This window comes from Phaeodactylum tricornutum, chromosome 16, assembly GCF_000150955.2.
Source record: "Phaeodactylum tricornutum CCAP 1055/1 chromosome 16, whole genome shotgun sequence".
Taxonomy (NCBI): Eukaryota; Bacillariophyta; class Bacillariophyceae; order Surirellales; family Neidiaceae; genus Phaeodactylum; species Phaeodactylum tricornutum.
In genome coordinates this window covers 657,889-679,354 of record NC_011684.1, presented here as the reverse complement: position 1 = coordinate 679,354, position 21,466 = coordinate 657,889, and the positions used below count along the sequence as shown (strand labels likewise).

Genomic DNA, 21,466 nt, shown 5'->3' with positions numbered 1-21,466 from the left:
GCCAGAACGTAGACGGTGTCGAACCACAAGGCTCTAATGTAAAGTCAGTCAATGCCGCCTCTCTAGATTTGCACAACGCTAGCGATGACCACTTCGTCGCTCGCACGCTCGCTCGAGGCTGTGAGAAGCTGTAGTTAGGTAGGGCGGGTTTGAAAGTAAGACCCGGATATTTTCAATAGTGAATACTCGAGAGACAGTTAATGTAAGTAACCAACTTTTGAGAGTGAACCCACCTTTCTAAAGAATAGACATTAGTAAGTCCTTCGATACGGAGCCTGTCGAGGGTGCAATGAAGTATTTATACCGACCGGTCCACGGAGCTCCAAGACATTTTTCACTGTCAGCATGGGCTGCAGGAGCTTGCTACTCTGGACGACGGTCGTAGACAACATTCACCACGACAATCACGCAATGGAGGTTTCGGTAGGAGGACCACTTATTCGACCAAATGTCACATTTCTTTCTATGTTCATTTCGATTCATTACATCATAGTCCGCAGGATGTCCATGGTGTCTGTCTGCAGTCCGCTCCTATTCGTTCTTCCGCTCACAAATTGGCCGAACGCCGGAAGTCGTCTCCAATGTGGCCTTGTCAGAGCGAAATGGTTTGTGGTGTTCGATCGTTGTCGAACTGCAACAGTCATGGTCCTGTGAGGCGAGCACAGACAGAGGAGTCTTCGAAAGAACACCCGCCAACCCACCAGCGCACGCGAAACAGAGAAAACTCATTGCTTCTTGACATCCTTCAACACCTTTGCATACCTTTTTATCAAGTGAAGAATTCATGTGCGGCTGAGGTTGCGGCTGCTTCTGCTAGAACTTCTGATGGTGCTGCGCTGTGTATGAAGGTCGACCACTAATAGGTTGTAGTTTCAACACATAGACGCACACACAGGTATACGTATCACTGTTTGTACATACTCGGTTTGATTTGTAGATTGATCGATAATACCCAGGGCGAAGCCACAGCACACACAAACACACACAAACCACAAACGCTCTTCGATGACGTCGAACGCTCCGCCTTTATCCTCTTCTCTATCCGCATCCTTGTTCGACATCTCCTCATCATGCCAATTATGCGATGACTTTCCCGAACAAATCCGGATTCCTAACAACACCTCTCTGTGGAAATCATACGGAGGGCGGTTCAAGTTTAGCGGCGTCGTCGCGACGGTGCACGCGGCTTCAATGGAGGATCCAAGATTACAAAATGCCGTTCTCGAATCCGGAAATGGCCGTATTTTGCTAATAGTTCGTTCGTGCTCCTCCTGTCACTCTGCTAGTATCGGCAACGAGGGTCCGGACCTGGACAGCACGTGCTGCTGTTCCGAACGCGCAGCAATTCTTGGTGAAGAGAACGCCTTGGCAGCTGCTGTCAATGGATGGTCGGGTATCATCGTTCAGGGATATGTTCGTAACATAACGACCTTGTCAAAATTACCCATGGGGATTTTGGCGCTGGGACACACACCGCGTGCAGTATCTCGGACGGGTACGTCTGAGACAATCTCGCTGACGTCCACCAATTCACCCGTCGCCGTAGGCAATGTTGTCTGTCATACGGGCGACTTTGCATGTGCGGATGAAGACGGCCTTGTGTTTCTCGATCAAAAAGTAGTCGAAGCCTCTCATCATTTCGCATTGCGGCAAGCTCAAGGCGCTATGCAAACGATGAACACGAAGACAGGCAGTAGTGGTGCGTCATCGCCACCTTCCACCACCCACCGCAGTGCGAGTGACAGCCGTATACAAGAAATTGAGCGGGAAACCGGTATTGGTTTTCACGAATACTACCGTAGCGCTAGCGCGACGGTGGTCGCCGTAAAGCCAATAGGAGCCTCTCGATCGCACCAGACCCCCACCTATTCTAGGTCCTCCGCTCCGAAAAATCCTTGGGATTGGTAGGCCTGATACAATAGAATACTAACAGTAAAATAGATGCGCAGCACTTTTCGTTAGCTTGGTCTTGGTTCAGCGCCTGGAGCCACGCGTGTATTAAAAAAAATATTGCAGAGCTTTTGTTAAACTAGTGCAATTACACGTACGCTGATGATTACGGACACTGCTTCTAAACGCGGGCCTCTGGAGAGTGTACTCATCTTCGAAATATTATTTTCACCAGATGGTTGCCTCCTTTTCCCGATCCCATTCAATCTCGTAGCCGATCATATTCTCCACTGTCCAATTCAGATGATTGCGAATGTGGGCGGCCATGTCGGCCGAAATGAAACGGGATTGTTTCGGTTTACGAATTTGCGGCGGTTTGGGTTTGCAATTCGGTTCAATGCCGGTCACCTCGGCAACACGTTCCACCAATTTTGTCGTTCCTTGCTTGACAAGATGCTCGTACTGCAGTACCCAGGCGTCCGAAACGCCTTCAAAGTCAGCAACCGAGAGGAAATTCCGGATTTTGTCCGTACGCATTTCCAAAATGTTGTCGTAGGGAATGCCACTACCGTCGTTGCGCATTTCGTAGAATGGCTGATTTTCCGAGTAGCGAAGTTTGTGTCCGTAGTGTGACTTGGGCAGCGGTTCGACCGTACAACTGACAATATCCTTGTAGGCGAAATGTTCTTGACAGGTTTCGTTGCCGAAGAGTTCCAGGTCGAGGCCCACCCGCGGCATCGTCCAGGCCTTTGTCAAAAAGACCTGCCAATCGTTGCCTGCTGAGCGTTCGCTCGTGTTGGTGTTCTCGTCTGTTCGCAAATGCGCCGGGCTGTGGTGTGGCACGTGCTCCATGGCCTTGAGCCATTCGTAGGGGTTGCGGAACTGCGCGAGGACTAGCGTATCGTGTGGGTAGCGAGAAGGATCATCGTTCTGGAACCAATGCTTGTACCGTGTGAGCTCTTTCTTGACGATCAACGAGTGATTGAAGCATTCCGAGATGTGGCTGACGAGAACAGAGAGAGTGAAAGTTAGAGTTTGTTCCGGAAACAAACCCAACTTCGAACTTGCGGCAACAACTTACTCATACGTCCATCGCGTTCCGGAATTGCGCTCTCCCAAAATGCTGATTTGTCGGATCGGATTGACCTTGCTGACACTTCGCGATGCTGAATTATTGGAGAATTCCGGGAACGCGGGAAAGCTTTCGGTTTCTTGTCTCAGAAAGGCGAGCAGTAGCAAGGCAACGACCGCAAGGACCAAAACCCATAGTTGCGATTTGCGACTGCTGCTCACCGAGTTGGGTCGATTCTGCTGGCGATTCACAGTTAGCAACGCTTTCTTCTGCGCAGCGTGCTTCGTAGTGGCGTTGCTGCTGCTGTGGTTGTTTTTGATTGTTGTAGCGGACATTCTCATGAGCGAACCAAGGAGCTTTATGGAAGAAAGAGACAGGGTAAAGGATTCCAAGCTAGTTGGTCAGTGAGTCCTTTACCGTCGAACAATTAGTCCAACTTTGAGTGTCTGTGTTTGTGTGTTAGTGACTCTAACGATGAAAAGCTGATACGGATAGTGCGAGTGGTTACAGTTACTATCCGCAGTGCTGCTTCGGTGGATGAGTGCTTCGGTTGGGTCCGGCGACGACAACTCCCAAGTATTTGTGCACACGGTTGGACCCGCTCGGTTCCACGCTGGTCAAGCTGCGTTTGAATTCCGCTCATCTCGGCCTGGCGTTTCTTCGCCACACGGAAAAATCCGAAGTCCCTCAGAGCTGGGACTTCCTTGTACTCCGCACGAATCAGTTACGCGTGAAGCGACACAAATACTTAAGGAAGTCAGCGCCAGCATCTCCTATCCACAAAAATCAAGTTGCCCCGCCGAATTAGGCTGGATTTTGGAACTATATGTAAATTTTCAGTTTGTCCAACTTTGGTAAATTCAACGGAGGCTCCACAATATTATTTATGGGACAAGCGAAGCATTGGACCGAAACATTCGTACTCCAACATTCGGACACCAAGAAAGTCCCACGAAATCCCCTACCCTTTAGCAGTTGAGACAGCAAAGACTCGGCAAACTGACCAATCCGTGTGTTCGGAAAACGCCCTTTCTAGTTTCCAAACGCTCAACAAGGGGGGGATTTATGTTGCCTCCCATTCCTCACATGGTGAAATATCTCGCATTTTGGTGAACTTTCCATACCTCATTTGACTGTGAAAAAAAAACGGTAGAATCGGGTCCGGTCAATAACATAAGTCGAAAACTCACCGCAATTAACTATCGAACTGTGTGAACCGAGGACATTCCAAAAGTATCTTGAACGTTTCCCATACTACCCGAGACAGCAGCGACCACACAGTCGAGCTTCTTCGGTGTGTATAGAGCAAATCGTAACCTTTACTGCATCTACTTGTTTCTATTAATGTAATGTATCGTAGCACTAACTTGGTTGACCTGCTTTTGGCAAGGGCTCGATGATGAAGCAATCGCCAGCCTTGCACGGTAAGGATGTGATGTCGGTACCATTTAATTGTAAAATAGGGCTACGGAATGTAGAAGGAAGAAATTGGAGAAAATTTGAGGATCATCGATTCGCTTTGTTTTAGACAGCGTAATGTCTTATACGATATAGAATGGCTGTCTCCCGTTAGACAGTCCGCTATAACTCCGGTGTCGTTTCTGTTCCGACCTTTGTGACTCACAGCCCAAACAAGAAAACCCGACGATCGCCCAATCCAAGCCATGATGAAAGGCTATAACCCGTTCGCTGTTCTTCCTTCCCTACTTCTGTTAAGGTGAATTAGATTTACTAGACGGATTCGTTTTACCACAGGAAACCTTACGTTCTGTTCACACTTCTGATAAGTCCAGTAGTATAATGTATGCGACCGTTGTGCCGCTCCGATGCGCTTCCCGCGGGCCACATTCCGTCAAAACGGTATTGTCGGAGTCGCTGCCGCGGCTGGCGGCTCGCCGATGGCTCGCCATTGGCAAGAACGATAAGTCTCACGAAGAGTACATGCGGGAGGCCAACAAGCAAATGGAAAGATACCACGAAGCTCGTGAAGCCTTCAAAGCAGGAAAACTCAAATCCAAAAATCCGCGCCAAGGATCCAGGGACTCCACGGCGGCACAGTTCACCGTCGCAGGAGTATTCCTTGTGGTATTCTTTGCCACCCCCTTCTTGGGTCGTAAAATTGCTCAGGACGATGAATTCCGTGAGCGATGGATTCCTTCTTGGTACGACTTTACGGTCAAGAAACCGGATAATGCATGGACTCGAGATGAACTACACGAACAAATGCTGGAAGTCCAGCGCAACATTCGTGAGAGAGCCATTGCGGGAGACTTCACTCCGGAGAAGCTGGAGGAGATGCAACGATCCTTGGAAGGCATGAACTACCCGCATCGCGAAGGAATGGATCGTTCCAAAGTCCCTAAAGTATGGGATAGCATTCATCCGGGGGCCGAGGACGATGACGACACTTTGAATGAGGCGTAAGCGTCAGTCTCTCCTGTTCTTTGCTGCCGAATACAACACAGATTTTGAAAACGAAACGTCAGAATAAGTATCAATTCGTTGTAAGCGTCAGTAGTAATTCGAAAATTTCGTGATTGAAAGTCTCAATAGCAAAGAACTGACGGTAGTTCAGTCCTCAAGATCATCCAATTCGTCATCCTCGCCTTCCAAGAAGAGGTCACTCTGTACTTGAGTAGCCACGTGTAGTACCTCTTGGTCGCCATTATCACTGCTCTCGTTATCTCCAACGGTTGATGCTTGTCGAGAAGTACCTACCGGTACCTCGTCCAGGTCGTCATCGTCCCGATCCACAAACAATTCCTTTTTGTATTCGTATAGTGCACGCCCTGATAGAATCGCCAGCCCTTTCCCTCCTTTTTTCTTTTTGAACTCGGCTTCCACGAGTTTTTTGGCTGCATCAGATTTTGCTTTCCGTTTCTTATCCTGCCAAACCTGAAAGGTCTCTGGTGTGACCGGCGTACCTTTGCCTGACTTTTTCAGCTCGTCTACTTTTTTCTGGCGTTGCGCTTCAATCTCATCTTCTAGCGAAGGAACATAGTTTGGCTTTAAAAAAACGGAAACCGGCGAGATTAGCAAGCAGTGCAAGACCAATGGATACTTTCGTTTGAAACGACCCTATTTCTACTCACATCTTCTCTCAGCTTATCGCTCATTTCTTGTGCATCCATTTGGTACATCATTTTCATCGCCCTACTGGTACTCTTTTTGGTACCCTCGTCATTTGCATCACGGCCTGCGGCTTCCACTTTTCCTTCCTTTTTGTCCACTGTCTTTTTCTTTGAAACTGCTAACAACGCGGCGCCAAATAAGGCATCCTGCTCGTCCTTGACGGCCTTCTTGCGAGCCTTGGCATCGGCTTTGGCCTTTTGCCGCTGCTCCTCCATTTTCCGCATCTTTGGATCTCCTGAATTCATCACATTCTTTTCTACGGAATTGATATGCTGCTGAACCTTTTTCGATTTATTCTTGTTCTTGAGGCCGAATGTTTTGTCTTCAATCACCTTTTGCTTTTGCTTCTGGACTGACTTTTTCGAGGCTCCATCCCCTTTGGCCTTCCCCATTTTTTGGTATTTCCAGTCTTTTTGATAACGGGAACTTTTTTGAGTTTACGAAGAAGAGTAGTTTATTCGATGATGCTAGGTAAGCTGGTAGTAGATGGATTAACAGTTAGGCCGTATCCACTCCCATCGCCTATTTATGGTTCGCCATGGTCGAGTCCATCCCATCTCGGCAGTTGCAACCCGACGACAGACGCCGGTCCCGCACGTCTCTTTCACTGATGCTGTCACATAGTCACAGTCACTTACCAGTGACCAAAGAACGGCCAGACCGACAGACACACATGCTCTTTCCGAGCCGGACGACAGGAGATGCTCTCACAAAAAACAAAAATTCCTCCGCACGTCCGTTTCGAAGTCTCAACCGTCGGTGTGAATACACGGGAGCATACTCACAAAATACGGATGCCTCTGATGTTTTCAACTTGCTGCCGCAGTTTATAATGAGGTTTTACCTGGACAAATTGCTTTTTTTCGCTCTAGTTTCGGCAAAAGATGTACCTGCAAAAACGCATGAAATGCTTCGCACAAACGACGACTTCGAACGACACGTTGGGATTCCAAGCGACCTTCAGCAGGATCAACGCGACTTGGGAGAATCACTCACTGCTCCCAGGAGAAACGAAAAAATGACGTCGTATTGGAAACCAACGAAGCGTCTCATCGTCACTTACAGGAATGAAAAAGGGAAGCACGATGCAATTTATGCTTCCAACGCGGTCTACAATGAGCTCGACAACGAGAATGCTGTTGCAATCGAGGCGGATGATCATGCCGCTATGTATCTGAAGCTAGACCAAAACATCGAGCAAGTAGAAGAAGACAGTATTTGGGAAGCGCAAGGATATCTAGAGGAATACGTAGATCGAGGAGACCGTCGTCTGCAAGAGCTTATCCCATACGGGATAAGCATGATTCAGGCAAACCAATTGTCAATTGGAAGTAGCCCGGTGACAGTTTGCATCGTTGATACAGGCGTTGATATTACTCACCCTGATCTTGACGCTGATAACGCGGACGGGGCGAACAGATTCTCCCAGGTCGATGGCAGTGTCATGAACTGGTACGACGATAGCCGTGGACACGGATCGCACGCTGCCGGCATAGTTGCTGCTCGCATCGAAAACAATCTCGGTATTCGTGGAGTAGGAGAAATTCCCCTGTTTGTTACCAGAGGGCTTAACGATGATGGTAGAGCGTATGAGTCCGACATAATTCAAGCAATTGAGCAATGCAAGTTGGCTGGTGCAAAAGTTGTAAGTCTCAGTCTAGGTGGCCTTGCCGCCACAAGCCGAACGAGATCTTTGTATTCTCGCTTGGACGAGCAGGGTATTCTTGTGTTTGCAGCGGCGGGTAATGAGGGATCACCTCTGTCCATTTTCCCAGCTGCATTGCCTGAAGTGGTCTCTGTGGCTGCCGTCCAAGAAGACCGTAGCTACTGGAACAGCTCAAACTATGGTCCTTACATTGAACTTTCTGCACCGGGACGCAGAGTCTTGTCAACAGTCCCCCCTGATCGTTACGCTACATATTCAGGAACATCCATGGCTACGCCATTTGCTGCGGGAGCAGCAGCATTGGTGTGGAGCCACTTTCCAAGCTGCTCGCACAAACAAATCCGCTTTGCCATGGCGTACACTGCGGACAAGAAGGATTCGACTCAAGGCTGTAGCGAGCGCTACGGCCATGGAATCGTTCAAGTGAAGGCCGCGTACGATTTTTTGTTAGTACACTCGTGTACTGCATTTGAATGGGGATTTTCGAGTGGGAATGGAACATGTACGACCGTTGATGAGTCTTTTCGTGCATTCGAAACAAATGTATTCCTCCCAATCGCAGCCCAGACCACGCCACAAACTTTGAGGCCTACTAGCAATCCCACTCACCTTCCCACCGCTCGGCCCACGTCTGCTTCCATCAATAGCTCACCACCCACTAGGCTGAGAACCTCCAATCCTAATCACAAACCCACTGGTGCTCCAATCTCTCAAGTAGTGGCTTTTCCTGTCAGCGAGCCAAATCCACAGGCTTTGCCGGCTACGACGTCTAGGCCTACAAGCAACCCCAATACAACGCGCACACCGCTGGTTGATTCTTCGTCGGCAGTTTCGCCTCCTCGACGACCAAATTTTTCAATATGGGCAAAACCATTACATTGGAAAAGATTGATTCAGAATAGTATAGCGAGTGAGCCCTAGGCTCGATACACTTCAAGTTTCTATGGTCGCGGACGTATATGAAGATGAAAGACAATATAGAATTGAGCCGGTTTCAGATGTTAGATGGAGGATGCGTTTTATGTCAGTTGCTAATTTGCACAGTTGTTATCAGGTTGGTCGAGCAAGGGCTTTCATTCTTCGCTTTAGACATGGATTTTCCTCTTGCTTTCATTCACTCTGATCTGTGTAAGCGCAACTTCTTTTTGTTTTCAATGCATTTATATTCGCGCAAGGACATGTGTGACGGACTGAGAAATTTGTGTAGTCAATGTAAGTCACACCATTTTTTGCGCTTAACTGGATCAGGACATAAAGGCGGTCCCACCGGTCGTAAGTGCTTCTTCCGAGGCTCGTCGGTAAAATCGATTTATTTCATCTTTTGTTCCCTCGTCGTACGGCCGCTGAATCAGCTCAAAGAGCTTCCTCATGTCAGATTCATCGCCGGCAGCCGCCCTTGTGTACGCATCGACTAGCATCCACTCGCGGAGCACAAACTTGGGGTTGGTCGTTCGCATCTGTTCAAAAATTGTATCGGTATCGGATCCACACGCATCAAGTGCAACTCTCCACTGCTCTATCCATGTTAACCACCGCGCACGAAGCTGTTGCGTCAATGGTTCATAGAACGGACTTGATCCTTCGCGGTCGGTATCACTCCCCTCCAAGGCGCAGAGCATTCCAACATAGTCCTCCGACGACAAATCGGGAAAGTCCTTTAGCAGCATAGTCAATTGTCGGAAAAAGAGGGTCCAGTCAATTTGCGAAAGTCGCAACAACGGTTCCAAAGCTTCCCAAACGTCATCGCCGATATCTTGCTCGACAGTAAAACCCAGCTTTTTCCGAAATGTCTCGTCTACCTTGTTTTGGAATACTTTGGCGGCATCATCCAAAACATTTTTTAGAATCTTACTCGACGGTTCACCGTGGGCGGCTGCAATCACGGGAACCACACTTTCTGCCAACACTTTGAAATTGGCAAAGCCAGCCGACGGTTGGTTCAAAAAACCAAAATGCTCGCCACTACCGGTCCACTTGGCCGCCGTGGGATGGTAGTACTCGAGAAAGCCGAAGGGACCGTAATCCATGGTGCGACCACCCACGAGGCAATTGTCCGCGTTAAAATTGCCTTGGATGAAACCAACACGGACCCAATCGGCGACCATGGCCGCAATGCGGTCGGCGGCCTGTTTCAACAAAACGTGAGCAGCCGCGGCAATATCACGTGTTTCGTGAAAGGGTTCGTACGCAGCGTGCCGATATTCACGATAGCACGCATGCCAAACGAGATCCTCCAACTCCTTCCACTCCAACGTGGAGGTGTCGTAGGTACCGTCGGTGTTTTTACTGGTGCGCTCTACTCGACGGGCAAACAAATCGAGGTGTCCGACGCGGAGAAAACTGGTCGCTACACGACACGTAATGGCGGTCTTTTCTCGGACCATAATATTGGGATCAGCCTTGGATTGGGCCTTGAGTTGTTGAATGATTCGTTTGCGCTCTTCCGTATCGTATTGAGCCAAGCGGGGATCATCCATATCTGGTATGCGCAAGACGGAATTGTCCGAATACCAAGGACGCGAGATCGTGTCGAGCTCACTGACGACCAACGACAATGCCCGGGTAGTCGAAACATTCAACGAGTGCATGGCTTCGCTGGCGAGGAATTCTCGAATGCTGGACCGCAAGACGGCGCGGCCATCAGCACCGCGATGAAAAGGCGTGGTGCCACCACCCTTGAGCTGAAGTTCGAGACCGTGCAATTCACCTATAGATATAGCGCGACCATCGCCGTAGCCGTTGCCCGTTCCGTAGGGACAGTTGTTGGTGTAGCGAGTCCCCATAATGGAGAGCGCGTACGGTGTCGCCCAAGTTTCACCCAAGACTGTATTACCGGACACCCAATCGACAAAGTCTGGCGATGCAACCTGTTCGGGTGTAAGTTGTAATTGTGCCGCCATGTCGGGACTGTACATTACGAGACGGGGTTTGGCAATCCCTGTCGGTTTGACCGGGACGTAATGACCGTTAAAGACGGGACGCCGGGTACGATTATCGTCGGTATCGGGCAACCCTTCCGCTTTCCGTGACTTTTTCAAATTCTCGGCAGTTTCGGGCGAAAGCTGACGAACCCAAGAGTTTTCCAACGCTGCTTGGACGTCACGCAGTATCGAGGGAGTCGTCGAAGCCTTGCTGTCTTTATCGGTAGCAGGTGCACCACTACTGCTGGCCCTGACGGTGGTGCTCACACTACGTGCATGCGTACTCATACTATTTCCAGGCGGGGAGTTGTGGTACTGCCAGCGATACGGAATGCCAAAGGGTGGGGTAAAGGCTATAGCTGTAGTTGCAGTCGTAGCACTTGTCGTCAGGATTAACGAGGAAGGTAGAAAGGAAACGAAACCCAAGGTAGATAAGGCGGCAGCTGCAGTCGTCCAATGGCGCGCACTGCAACCAACACGCATTCTTTGAGCAGGAATCCAGACCCGCAACATACACGGTAGCCCAGTGAGCGACCTGTACGGTGTGGCGGTTGCAAAGCTCCTAGTCAGATGGGCCCGGACGGAAAGTACAGGACAGCGCAACGATGCTGACAGTGATACTATGTTTGTCCGTCACTGGAGCTTACTGTATGTACGTAGCTAACTCGAGGTTCTGTGCAGCAACTCTGTCGAAGCAATCAATTGGTAGATAGGTACGGTCAGAGTCAACTCAATGGCAATGTGTAACTGTGAGTTATCGTAAGTAGGCACTGCAAATGTAAGAGGCAAAGGACTGTGACGGAACGGGCGGGAACTAAGGGACTACCTATCAACCTACCGCCGTAGATAGAGCTAGCAGCGTAGCGTTTTGCGTTTCCCAACCGGAAACGCTGATGATGTTCTTCGAACTGCTGACGTCATTGCCGCTGGTAGGAGTACGACCGGACTAGCCATGACTGTAACACAACGGTAACTCTTACTACTTACTACCAGGTAGAGCTCTACTTGTAGTAGGTGTAACTGACAGTTACAGTGGACAGGTACGGTACGTAGGCCAACGGGACCGACGACATTGGCGACAATGGGGCGTGAAATTGGGAGAAAAAGCACGGTCGGCTTTCAAAACAGATCTTACTTCACGAAAATTAAAGGTTTCCTTCGACGCCTAGAAAGTCATCGGAAGACTGTAGCACAATGACAGTTGCGACGGCTGTTCCCAGGCAACAAAACCGTGCAGCGGCAGCGTTCGAGTACGAATTTGGTGGACCTATTGGGGCTACCCTCACGACTCTCGCACTCCCTCTCGTAGTTCTTGTACTGGCGCATTGGAGTGACGTGGGTCGAGTTGACTTTGCTTTCCTGTCGGCGAGTCTTGGGGACACGACGAACTCCCATGATCCGAAGCCTTTCTGGCAGATAATCCGCCAAAATTCCGTGCTTTGTCCTCGCTGCAACGACAGCGATTCCGTATCGTTGTTACTTCGATGTGCCCTCGGCGTCGTCGCTTGGTTTCTATTCCAAGTATTGCTGGAACGGTTTTTGCCCTGTGAACTGGTTCAGGGATCTCCCGTCAAGGGAGATGCCAAAAATCGGTTGACGTACCGCATCAATGGACATTTGGCTTTTTGGGTCACGTTGCTGCTCGTGCACGCGGCGTGGCCCGTTTGGGATGCCAACGCCGCTTTGTATCAGTTCACCACGGCACCATTGGCAACCCTTTACAAATATTACACCGAACTTGCTTTCGTCACAATTCTTCTCTCGGCAATGGCATCGACTGGCTTGTACTTGGATTCCTTTCGTGGCCAGCACAAAATTCTTGCCGATGGTGGTGATTCCGGCAACGTCCTGTACGACTTCTTTATTGGCCGCGAACTCAATCCCCGGATCGGCACTTTCGACTGGAAAGAGTTTTGTGAACTCCGTCCCGGGCTTATTGGTTGGGTGCTTCTAAATATCGCTTGTGCGAAACAACAGTACAGTGTTCTGGGATACGTTACGGGCAGCATGATTCTCGTTAACGTGTTTCACGGAATCTACGTCTGGGATGCGCTGTACCAAGAGCGTGCAATCCTCACCACCATGGATATTACCACGGATGGCTTTGGATTCATGCTTTTGTTCGGTGACCTCGCGTGGGTGCCATTTACCTACTCGCTCCAAGCGCGTTATTTGGTCAAGCACGACCCCAATTTAAGTGCCGTGGCTCTTGCGGGTATCGTTGCGTTGCATATTCTAGGATACCTTATTTTCCGCGGAGCCAACGGACAAAAAGACGCCTTTCGTCGCAATCCGACCGATCCAGCCTTGTCCCATTTGACCTTTTTGCAAACCAAACGCGGAACCAAGTTGTTGACCTCCGGATGGTGGGGTATGGCAAGGAAAATCAATTACACGGGTGACTGGATCATGGGTTTGACATGGTGTATGGTATGTGGCTTTGACTCCGCTGTACCCTACTTTTACGCTGTTTACTTCTTCATCTTGCTGGTTCACAGATCCATTCGAGACGATCATATGTGTTCCGTCAAGTATGGCGACGATTGGGAAACCTACAAATCGATTGTGCCGCATCGGTTTGTCCCTGGTGTGGTCTAGTTCTCGAATGCCGTTTTTCTTTACTGTTAATACGATATTTTCAGCCAAGTCTTCGGACAACCTTGCCTAGCTTTGGTAGGTAGCTTCTAGCGTGAACGTTCTAGATTTGAAAAATGAAAAGGCAAACACACAACGCGCGCTTTCCTTGCAATCAACATAAGTGTAAACCATTCCAATGACTACTAATGTCGTCGTGACTCAAACAAATATTGCCAGACATTCGATACTATTGTGTCGTACTGTCTACTTTTCAAGGACTCACTGTCAGCAGCACAGGTTAACAAAGTACGAAAATCTCCACCATGGGGATATGACACGTTCGGATCTCTACCGCCAGCGCTCTTGATAATTCCCCAGAATACTTGCACAAACACAGCAATAAAATCGACGAGTATTCCTATCACGATGCAAGTAGACGAAGCTGAGAACGGCAATGGAGACACGATAGTCCATACGACGCCAACTGGCCATCGCACGGATCCAGTATTAGGTTCAATGCCTTCACCCGTAATACCAACAGCCGATGCTGTAAAAACGAACACAGCGAATACCACGTCACCGGAAAGCGTGGCTGCAGCACCAGATTCGCCGGCAGAGTCTGCGACCAAGATCGTGACGGCACCCGAACAAGAGTCCCCCGATAGCAGCTCGCTGGACAAACCTGTTGGTGTAAACAAACGCATCGATCACCGCAAGCTCTTCCAGGACTGCATTTCTGTACGGATTCCTCTCCATGCCACGGCTGATCTTGGTGTCGCTGTCAAGCGTACCCGTACCAAGCGCGTGAAAGCCTTGCACGCGGCCTTTCCGACTCTCCGACCGAAACAGCCGACGTCGGCAGAAGTCTCGGACACGAACCAAAATACACCCACAGATGACGGGAAAGGAGAATCCGTCCTCGAGAGAGATGATCCCAACGAACCGAAAAATGCCAAAAAGAAATTGAAACATGTTCCTCAGCCCCACGAATTCGCCAGTGTTCTGGACTATTTGGAAGCCAAATACGTGCAGGGTGTGATGGTGGACGATGAAGAGGCAACTCCTGGAGGAGACGGCACTGGTGAAGATGAAGAGGACGATGAGGGCCAAGGATCGGTATATTCCCAAACATCGTTTTTGGACGATACGGATCTGCGACGCAACGTGGCGGAACAAGTATTGGCCAATACAACCACGACTAAACTGGAATTACAAGGTGACGAAGATGGGGAATTCTTCGTCAACGTGGGGAACTTGGAAGTCGAAGAAACAGAACTGACAAAGGATCAGTACGATCCCTTGCAAGATACTAATGATGCAAAATCGACCAAACGGAAACGAAAAAAGCTGGTAAAGGAGACAGTAAGCAACGGCAACGGAGCGAAATCGCTCAAAAAGACCTCTGTCAAATCGACGCCGTCTTCCACTTCACCCAAGAAAAAGGCCAAAGGAAAGGATGAAGGTGGCGGGCCACCAAGCAGTGGCAAAGCTTCGACTGGCTCAAATGAAGACGTGGCGCTTTTGGAGATTACGGCGGCCGACAAAAGAGCAACAGTGGACTCCCTGTTCGAGACACTTGTGGACTTGGTAAACGAATCTACGGAAGATGAACTTCCTCGGCAAAAACTCAAAGACAAAGTAGCCGTTACATGCCCTGTGGACAAAAACCCGGGTGACTCTATTCTTTTCAGCAATCCACACGTCCCCGGACAACGCCTCAAAGTCAAAATTCCTAAAAATACCAAACCTGGCGGTACGTTTAAAGTTACTGTGCCCGTTGCACCACCATTGGATGACGATGATACAGACCACAACAAATTGACGCGGACTTTTCACGACACCTTGGACGATTTTTCACGAGCGTACGACGAATGGTGTGACATCAAGGGTGAAATTTCCAAGGTAGGCGGGGATGAAGATTTTGCGATCCATACGGAAAAGCGCAACAAATTCGACGACTTGGCCAAAGCTTTCCCCAAGGATCTGAAGACACCCGTTGACAAGGGATATTTACAAAAGCTTTTACGACGAGCACGACAGAATCGCTATAAACGGGAGTTGACAGCTCAGAAGCATGCCGCGGCCATGAAAGCCGACGAAGATGCGGCGAAAAGAGAGTCATCGCCCAAAAAGAAAAAGGCCAAACTAGAAGTGACGTCGCCCGCGAAGTCGACTGCCGATCCGCAGGAAGATCCGCTACCAACTATGATTGTTCCGCACCTTGCGTCCGAATTTCCGACAAAAGCATTTCATACCGAAGATTTTTAAGTAAATTCGTGAAACTACCGCTAGTCATTCCGTTTAGTCTATGCACATTACTTTGCCAAAGAATAGACTTGGAGCCATCCTGTGTCACTCCCGGTGACCAACCGAGACGCTCCGCGGACGACTCGTTCGGTACACCACACACTGTGATCTGTTTGAAATGTGTGCACCGGCCCGGTACTCATCTGTCCCACGTTCCAAACATGCAATTGACGATCAGCGCCGGTGGTCAGAAATCGTCGGTGATCAAGCGGCGTAGCCTTTAAAATCAAGGAACGATGAGCCATGGTAACGTGATGAACGAGTGCCGGTACCGGACGACTAAAATCCCAAATTGTGAGAAATCCGTCGTCCGATCCGGCCACCAACAAGTGACCATCGTCAGTAAAAGCCACTCCCCGGACGGGATTTTCGTGCTGGGTAAATCGGTGCTGCGACTTGCGACTGTCCGTCAATACATCCACGATACCGTCTTCCCGGCCCACGGCCAGAGTTTGGGGCTGTACAGGATGCCACGTGAAGCAAAGAGGAACCGCCGAGCCTTGACTGCCCCAGGAATCCAACACGGTACCAGCTTTTGTTGGTTCCTTACTCTTGCCAGCGTGGTCGACTCTTTGTGGTGTCCACAGGCCGGTCGCTACCAAGGCAACCGTTCCGTCGAGACAGCCTACCGCTATGACTACATCGCCCCCGACACCTTGCAGTCGGGGTGGACAAAGCCGAAGGGTTGTTCCGGTTGCGTTGGGTACCGTAAATTCGTGTAGCGCACGTATCTGCGACGGACTATCGTTCTCGTCGGTCAGATCCGGAGTCGTTCTCGGCAGGCGATCGTCCATGCGTTCATCCAGTTCCCAAATGCGCACCGTCCCTGGAAGCTCCAGCGAAGCCACGACCAAATTACCCGCGTCGTCATCGTCACCGACGTAATTTCTAGCGACGCTGACTTGTGTGCATCCCAATACACGACCCGTGACTGGGTAAGTTTGCGATGGTCCGAGTAAGACGTGCGTAAGCGTGACGGAAAGCGCGGACGCGTCCAAGACGTCCTGCTTGGCATCCAACGATGCTTCCGCTGCACTATACAGGCGCACAATTCCGTCCGAAGTCGCCGTGAGGAATCTCCAGTGTGTGGCTGACGAAACAGCAGTGTTGGCAACACTAGTCGCGTGGTTGGACGACAGCAAGGGCGCCGTGGCGATGTCCCAGATGGCAGTTCCGGGAAGAATCTCTTGGCGATGCAAACTACGATACGAACTCATGAGACTCGCGTACTGTGTAGCAAATGTTTCGCAGCGTAGAGCAAATCTGTTGTGTGCTTATTGACTATCACGATGGGGCAGGCATCGGATCCAACGATGGTTTTCGGAATGACAGTGACAGTGAATCGAGACCTAACCGGTATTTCAACCTTTGTTATTTTACATTACAGTTAGCTACCCTACCCCTTCTGCGCTATCAGAACACCGTGGAAATTGCCTCACAGCAACAAATCCTGTTGTCGCCATCGTTGACGGAGAAAGTCGAACGGCGGTGGGGATATAGGCAGCTATTTGAATTTAAAGCTAAATAATATTGTTTTTTTTGAAAAGTTTCCATTGATAGATCGGCCACGAGCGTTCTAGAGCAGGATGTCTCCGCGGACCGCACACCCTTGCAAATATCTTGCAAACACGATCTCGTATTAATTGTAAAAACGGTAATAACTGAAACAGTCGCGGGTGACGATCCGCGAGCGAGGACGGCTAAAATGAGGGTTTCACATTGCTAATGAAATGTACAGCTAATACAACTAGTAGCCGAGGCCACACTCATGCTGTTGCTTGATGTTATTCGGCTGTTCATTTCTGCACTTCCTTACCATTACCTCTTTCACTTCTCGGCGGTAGCCACGTACGCATTCTTTATCGACTCCGTTGCTGAAAAAGCTAGACTTTCTTGGCTCAATGGTGGATTCCATCTTTGAAGGATGTTCCGACTCGTGCGGATGGCTGGCCGGAATTGTGGCGGCGTTGGCCTACGGTTCGTTCGGTGTGCCTATTCGAGAAACCAAAGACATTGACGTACATCCACTCGTATTTCAATCCTACAAAACAATCACCATGTTTATGCTTTCCTGGTTGGTCATTTTTATGGGCATCGCTCCGTCCTGGACGTCTTGGGGTCTCGTCTCGGGAGGACTTTGGGTGGTGGGTGGGACGGGAGGAGTCTTGGCCATTCGTATGGCTGGATTGGCCATTGCGGTAGGCACATGGGCGTCCGTCATGATCGTCATCAATTTTCTCGTAGGGATTGTGCTCTTCCAGGAACCCGTTTCGGACATGTTCGCCACGCTCGGTGCATTTCTTTTGTTAGCGCTCGGACTGGTGGGCATGTCCCTCTACAGTACCCCGCAACCGGTGGACCAATTACCGTCCACCGAAATGACGGAAAACATTGGGCCAAATCAAAATGAGGTCGAAGAGATCGATCGAGCGCTGATTGTCAAACGCACCTCGAGTTACACTGGCAAGATAGACCATCGGGATATACAGAGACGAAACGAGGAGAGTGGCAGCTATGGCTCGAGCGCAGATGCGGACGAACCCCTCTTTACCATTCCAGACGGAACCAAAAGAAAAAGATCCGGACCAAGTCCTATTGTGTGGCGTTTTCATGAAGAAACGTGTAGCCGGTATCTGTGGTGCCATTTTCAACGGTGTCATGACGGGCAGTTCCCTCATTCCGCTACACTACGCCAAAACACAGGGATATGGTGGTGCCAACTACATGATCAGGTACGTTCACGCGGAACGGTGGATCTACATGACCTGCAGTGTCTCAAACAAATCGTTGGGTCGTACAGTTATGCGTCGGGGGCCATTGTTATGAACTGTCTTATTTGGGGCGTATTCTTTGCCTACACATGTTATCAAACCGTGCAGCAAGATCTAAATGTCCCGGTGTTGTTGCACACCTTTCAAGTCATGCCGGCTTGGCACTTTCGAAAGCTGTGGCTGCCGGGTTTCACGTCAGGAGTACTCCTGACAATTGCCATGTTTGGAAGCATCCTGTCCGTTACATATCTGGGCCAGGGTATCGGCAATTCAATCGTCCAAGCCAAGATCTTGATCAGTGGATTATGGGGCATTTTCTGGTTTCGAGAAATTCGGGGAATGTACATCGTTACCAAGTGGTTTCTCTCCGCTTCGCTGACCGTAGCAGGCATCCTATGGCTGAGTGCGGAACGAATGGCCGCCACCAACGGGCAAAGTGGCGGCCACTGAAGCGCGATTGGCAAATCCCACCATGCGGGCCCTCGACGGTCCATTTGTATTGTAAAGTAGAGCTATTGGCTTCTTCCATTCCACCTCAAATTCCAGCCATGAACGCATTAGAAAGTAGTTTCTTGGCTAGGAGAAAGTTTTACAAGAGATAGCACACAATTGCGACGCGACGAACGCCAATCACGTCGTTCAATCCATAAATTTACGACGCAAATTGGACAAAACAAAAAAAATTCCTTCAGTTCCAAAGCATATTGGGACGATCTACGATCAATTTGGGGGATGCCTCGTATTTTGAGGACTTTGAGGAGCTTGCGTCATAGTGATCTGTAAGCGCGGGCTGCATAGTGCTTTTCCGTAGCCGTCATGAGCGAGAAGATAAACTCGAGCAGGGGTTCGTACGAAGTGTTCAATGCTGTCGATGAGTTGGTTGCCAAGCCTGTTCTGGGAAGTGACGGGGCAGCCGCCTGGCAATCTTTTCGCAACGACAAATCCGTCCTGAAGCATGCGTATCGGTCCACGCCTTCGGTGGCACCAACGGCCCCCCTGAAAGCTGCGGACCGAGCATCAGGGATGAAGTCGTGGCAAGACGAACGCAAGGTCGAGGCAAAGACGCGGCAAGAGACTGGAGCGGCCGAGATCAACGCGGGCTACACAAACTTTCAGCGCAAAGGAGGTGACGAAGAAGCAATCTCGCGAAAGAAACGGAAGCAAATTGAGTCCAGGATACGTCCAGAGGATGTCCCGTATTGTCTTCCAGCCCCAACCTTTCAAGGTTGGAAGTTTGATTACGTGTTTACCACCAGAGATCGAAAAAGTGGCTACTACTGGGATGGAACGGATTCTGTCAAACAGCTTCGTGGCGACGTTCTTCCAGAGATAGCTCCAAGGATAGTAGAGGATTTCGAGAATCCCACTCCCACTGACGAATTAGAAGGACTTGCCAAGGAGCGGAAGAAAAGGAAGAAGCAAGGACCGGTTTTTGTTCACGATCCGAACCATCCATTGGAACAAGTCTCCGCCGCTTTACGGCGTTCGCATCCCGCGCTTCCGTTAGGATGGGAGGCTGCGAAAGATCGTGCGACGGGGAAGACGTATTACTTTAATCGAACAACGTCACAACGTCAGTGGGAACCGCCTCCGGCATTACTAGGCAAATTTACCGAGGAGGGTACGGATACTCCAAAGCTCGTTGCTGGATGGGACACTGCAGTAGATTCGGCATCAGGAAAGACGTACTATTACAATGTGGTAACAAACGAGACAAAATGGGACCGACCAACTTAAAAGCGCGAGAACACAGTCAATTAGTAGATCGCATCCTTGAATAACAAATTTGCCACTTTCTTTGTGCAGTAGCGGCATACTCCATATAACAGGGTTTCTTCGTCTTTGATGAAAGCGGGCGTGGCGTGATAGCTCTGCTGACTGGTAGGGAATTTCCATATTTTTAGAGTGCAGCTGTGTTATCCCCCGAGGGCTTTTTTGGCTTGCGCACAGCATATGTTTGACCGGTCAGCAGTGTTGCTAGGCTAGCGTGCGAGCGCCACCGCCGCAGACTGGGAGGAGTACGTAAGTACGTTGGTGAGTATATTCAAAACAACCGCCCCATGCCTGCACCAGTTTGGAAAGGAGCGTAGTTGGAACCAAACAATTGCATGCGTAAAAGCTCTTGCGAAACAATCACCAAGATAACAAAGAGCAAGCCGACAAACAAGGCTTCCGCCAATTCGTAGTCGTTTTTGACCAGTTTGGCAAACCAAGCCACGGGTCCTTGCGAATCTTCGTTGTAGTCATCGGGATTGAAGAATTGCGTATCCAGTATTGCGTCAAGTTTTTCTTGAAACGTTGTCGTTTCATCCGCGAGAGGAGATGCACGTTGATCGCCAAACCTCGGTTCGATTTCGGTGCTGATAAGGTCGTTGTCTTCTGGACTCGTGTTGCCGTCGTCCTCGGGTATTGCCGTCAATAAGGTAGCGGAGGATCGGGTAAAAGTCTCCGGTATCCCAAGGGCATGATCGGCAATGTACGAACCGAGACCCGCGGGGGTATCGTACGAAAGAAATGGTTCTCGCTACTGGTGAAAAGCCCCGACATTGATCCTTGTCCTGAAACAAGACAATCAGTAGGCAAACGCCCAACGCTCCTCCCGCATTCCGATTTGAGTAGAGCATGGTTGCGAGAGCGAGAGGGAAGTTTGGCGCAACGAAAGAAGCGTGAGGAGAGCGCTATTGACAGTGACAATGATACAGCGAGTCGCAACTACTGTTGATCCAACTCCTGGTATGGACAACGTCTCACCAGAAGTTCAATCGCCTACTGCTAAAAGACAAGTCGCTTCCGTCCCACACACAACAAATCACAGCCCCACAGTCCCTACGAATATTCAAGAGTACAATGTAGACTCATAATCTTCGTAGTTCATCGTTTTCCTCAACTGTGATCTTCATCGTCGTTTTGTGTTCTTCAATAATTACTCTAGCGATGTCCAGTTCCACAACGTTGGAGAGGAAGGCGAGGCGCGTCTGGCATGGATCGGTCATCGTCGAGCACGGATTCGTTCCCCGATCGTCTTCGATTTGCTTCGTCCCTGGGTTCTCGATGTCGAATGCTTAGGAAATACGACATTGTATCGTGAACGAAATCCATTAAGCAACATTCAAGAGTCCTATCGTTTTCT

The 21,466-nt window shown here is 49.8% G+C and overlaps 12 protein-coding genes across 12 annotated transcripts; 7 read left to right on the top strand and 5 right to left on the bottom strand.

Annotated features, from left to right (window-relative positions):
• Positions 1-675: 675 nt before the first annotated feature.
• On the top strand, positions 676-1,934 carry PHATRDRAFT_48264 (predicted protein). The gene has a single exon (XM_002182702.1). It carries the CDS (start codon positions 1,006-1,008, stop codon positions 1,906-1,908), a length of 903 nt encoding a protein of 300 aa, XP_002182738.1. The 5' UTR covers positions 676-1,005; the 3' UTR covers positions 1,909-1,934.
• Positions 1,935-2,009: 75 nt separating this feature from the next.
• On the bottom strand, positions 2,010-3,530 carry PHATRDRAFT_48263 (predicted protein). The gene is made up of 2 exons (XM_002182546.1): positions 2,972-3,530; positions 2,010-2,893 (listed from the first exon to the last, which is right to left on the bottom strand). The coding sequence occupies exons 1-2, from the start codon at positions 3,301-3,303 to the stop codon at positions 2,119-2,121; spliced, it is 1,107 nt and encodes a 368-aa protein (XP_002182582.1). The 5' UTR covers positions 3,304-3,530; the 3' UTR covers positions 2,010-2,118.
• A 1,232-nt stretch (positions 3,531-4,762) lies between these two features.
• On the top strand, positions 4,763-5,386 carry PHATRDRAFT_38679 (predicted protein; the record flags this gene model as incomplete). Its single annotated transcript, XM_002182701.1, has 1 exon — positions 4,763-5,386. One exon carries the CDS (start codon positions 4,763-4,765, stop codon positions 5,384-5,386), a length of 624 nt encoding a protein of 207 aa, XP_002182737.1.
• A 147-nt stretch (positions 5,387-5,533) lies between these two features.
• Positions 5,534-6,486, bottom strand: PHATRDRAFT_38678 (predicted protein; the record flags this gene model as incomplete). Its single annotated transcript, XM_002182545.1, has 2 exons — positions 5,534-5,968; positions 6,055-6,486. 2 exons carry the CDS (start codon positions 6,484-6,486, stop codon positions 5,534-5,536), a joined length of 867 nt encoding a protein of 288 aa, XP_002182581.1.
• Positions 6,487-6,931: 445 nt separating this feature from the next.
• PHATRDRAFT_48262 (predicted protein) lies at positions 6,932-8,681 on the top strand (the record flags this gene model as incomplete). Its single annotated transcript, XM_002182700.1, has 1 exon — positions 6,932-8,681. Exon 1 carries the CDS (start codon positions 7,002-7,004, stop codon positions 8,679-8,681), a length of 1,680 nt encoding a protein of 559 aa, XP_002182736.1. The 5' UTR covers positions 6,932-7,001.
• A 56-nt stretch (positions 8,682-8,737) lies between these two features.
• PHATRDRAFT_29423 (predicted protein) lies at positions 8,738-11,176 on the bottom strand. Its single transcript, XM_002182544.1, has 3 exons — positions 10,256-11,176; positions 9,399-10,171; positions 8,738-9,332 (listed from the first exon to the last, which is right to left on the bottom strand). The coding sequence occupies exons 1-3, from the start codon at positions 11,162-11,164 to the stop codon at positions 9,005-9,007; spliced, it is 2,010 nt and encodes a 669-aa protein (XP_002182580.1). The 5' UTR covers positions 11,165-11,176; the 3' UTR covers positions 8,738-9,004.
• A 610-nt stretch (positions 11,177-11,786) lies between these two features.
• PHATRDRAFT_48260 (predicted protein) lies at positions 11,787-13,279 on the top strand (the record flags this gene model as incomplete). Its single annotated transcript, XM_002182699.1, has 1 exon — positions 11,787-13,279. Exon 1 carries the CDS (start codon positions 11,876-11,878, stop codon positions 13,277-13,279), a length of 1,404 nt encoding a protein of 467 aa, XP_002182735.1. The 5' UTR covers positions 11,787-11,875.
• Positions 13,280-13,570: 291 nt separating this feature from the next.
• On the top strand, positions 13,571-15,467 carry PHATRDRAFT_48259 (predicted protein; the record flags this gene model as incomplete). The annotated part of the gene is given in 2 exon segments (XM_002182698.1): positions 13,571-15,426; positions 15,446-15,467. 2 exon segments carry the CDS (start codon positions 13,685-13,687, stop codon positions 15,465-15,467), a joined length of 1,764 nt encoding a protein of 587 aa, XP_002182734.1. The 5' UTR covers positions 13,571-13,684.
• Positions 15,468-15,573: 106 nt separating this feature from the next.
• Positions 15,574-16,782, bottom strand: PHATRDRAFT_48258 (predicted protein; the record flags this gene model as incomplete). Its single annotated transcript, XM_002182543.1, has 1 exon — positions 15,574-16,782. The coding sequence occupies one exon, from the start codon at positions 16,780-16,782 to the stop codon at positions 15,574-15,576; it is 1,209 nt and encodes a 402-aa protein (XP_002182579.1).
• A 684-nt stretch (positions 16,783-17,466) lies between these two features.
• Positions 17,467-18,863, top strand: PHATRDRAFT_48257 (predicted protein; the record flags this gene model as incomplete). Its single annotated transcript, XM_002182697.1, has 3 exons — positions 17,467-18,154; positions 18,192-18,297; positions 18,366-18,863. The coding sequence occupies 3 exons, from the start codon at positions 17,467-17,469 to the stop codon at positions 18,784-18,786; spliced, it is 1,215 nt and encodes a 404-aa protein (XP_002182733.1). The 3' UTR covers positions 18,787-18,863.
• Positions 18,864-19,152: 289 nt separating this feature from the next.
• Positions 19,153-20,073, top strand: PHATRDRAFT_38671 (predicted protein; the record flags this gene model as incomplete). The annotated part of the gene is made up of 1 exon (XM_002182696.1): positions 19,153-20,073. One exon carries the CDS (start codon positions 19,153-19,155, stop codon positions 20,071-20,073), a length of 921 nt encoding a protein of 306 aa, XP_002182732.1.
• A 78-nt stretch (positions 20,074-20,151) lies between these two features.
• Positions 20,152-21,329, bottom strand: PHATRDRAFT_48256 (predicted protein; the record flags this gene model as incomplete). The annotated part of the gene is made up of 2 exons (XM_002182542.1): positions 20,152-20,860; positions 21,264-21,329. 2 exons carry the CDS (start codon positions 21,327-21,329, stop codon positions 20,381-20,383), a joined length of 546 nt encoding a protein of 181 aa, XP_002182578.1. The 3' UTR covers positions 20,152-20,380.
• Positions 21,330-21,466: the final 137 nt, after the last annotated feature.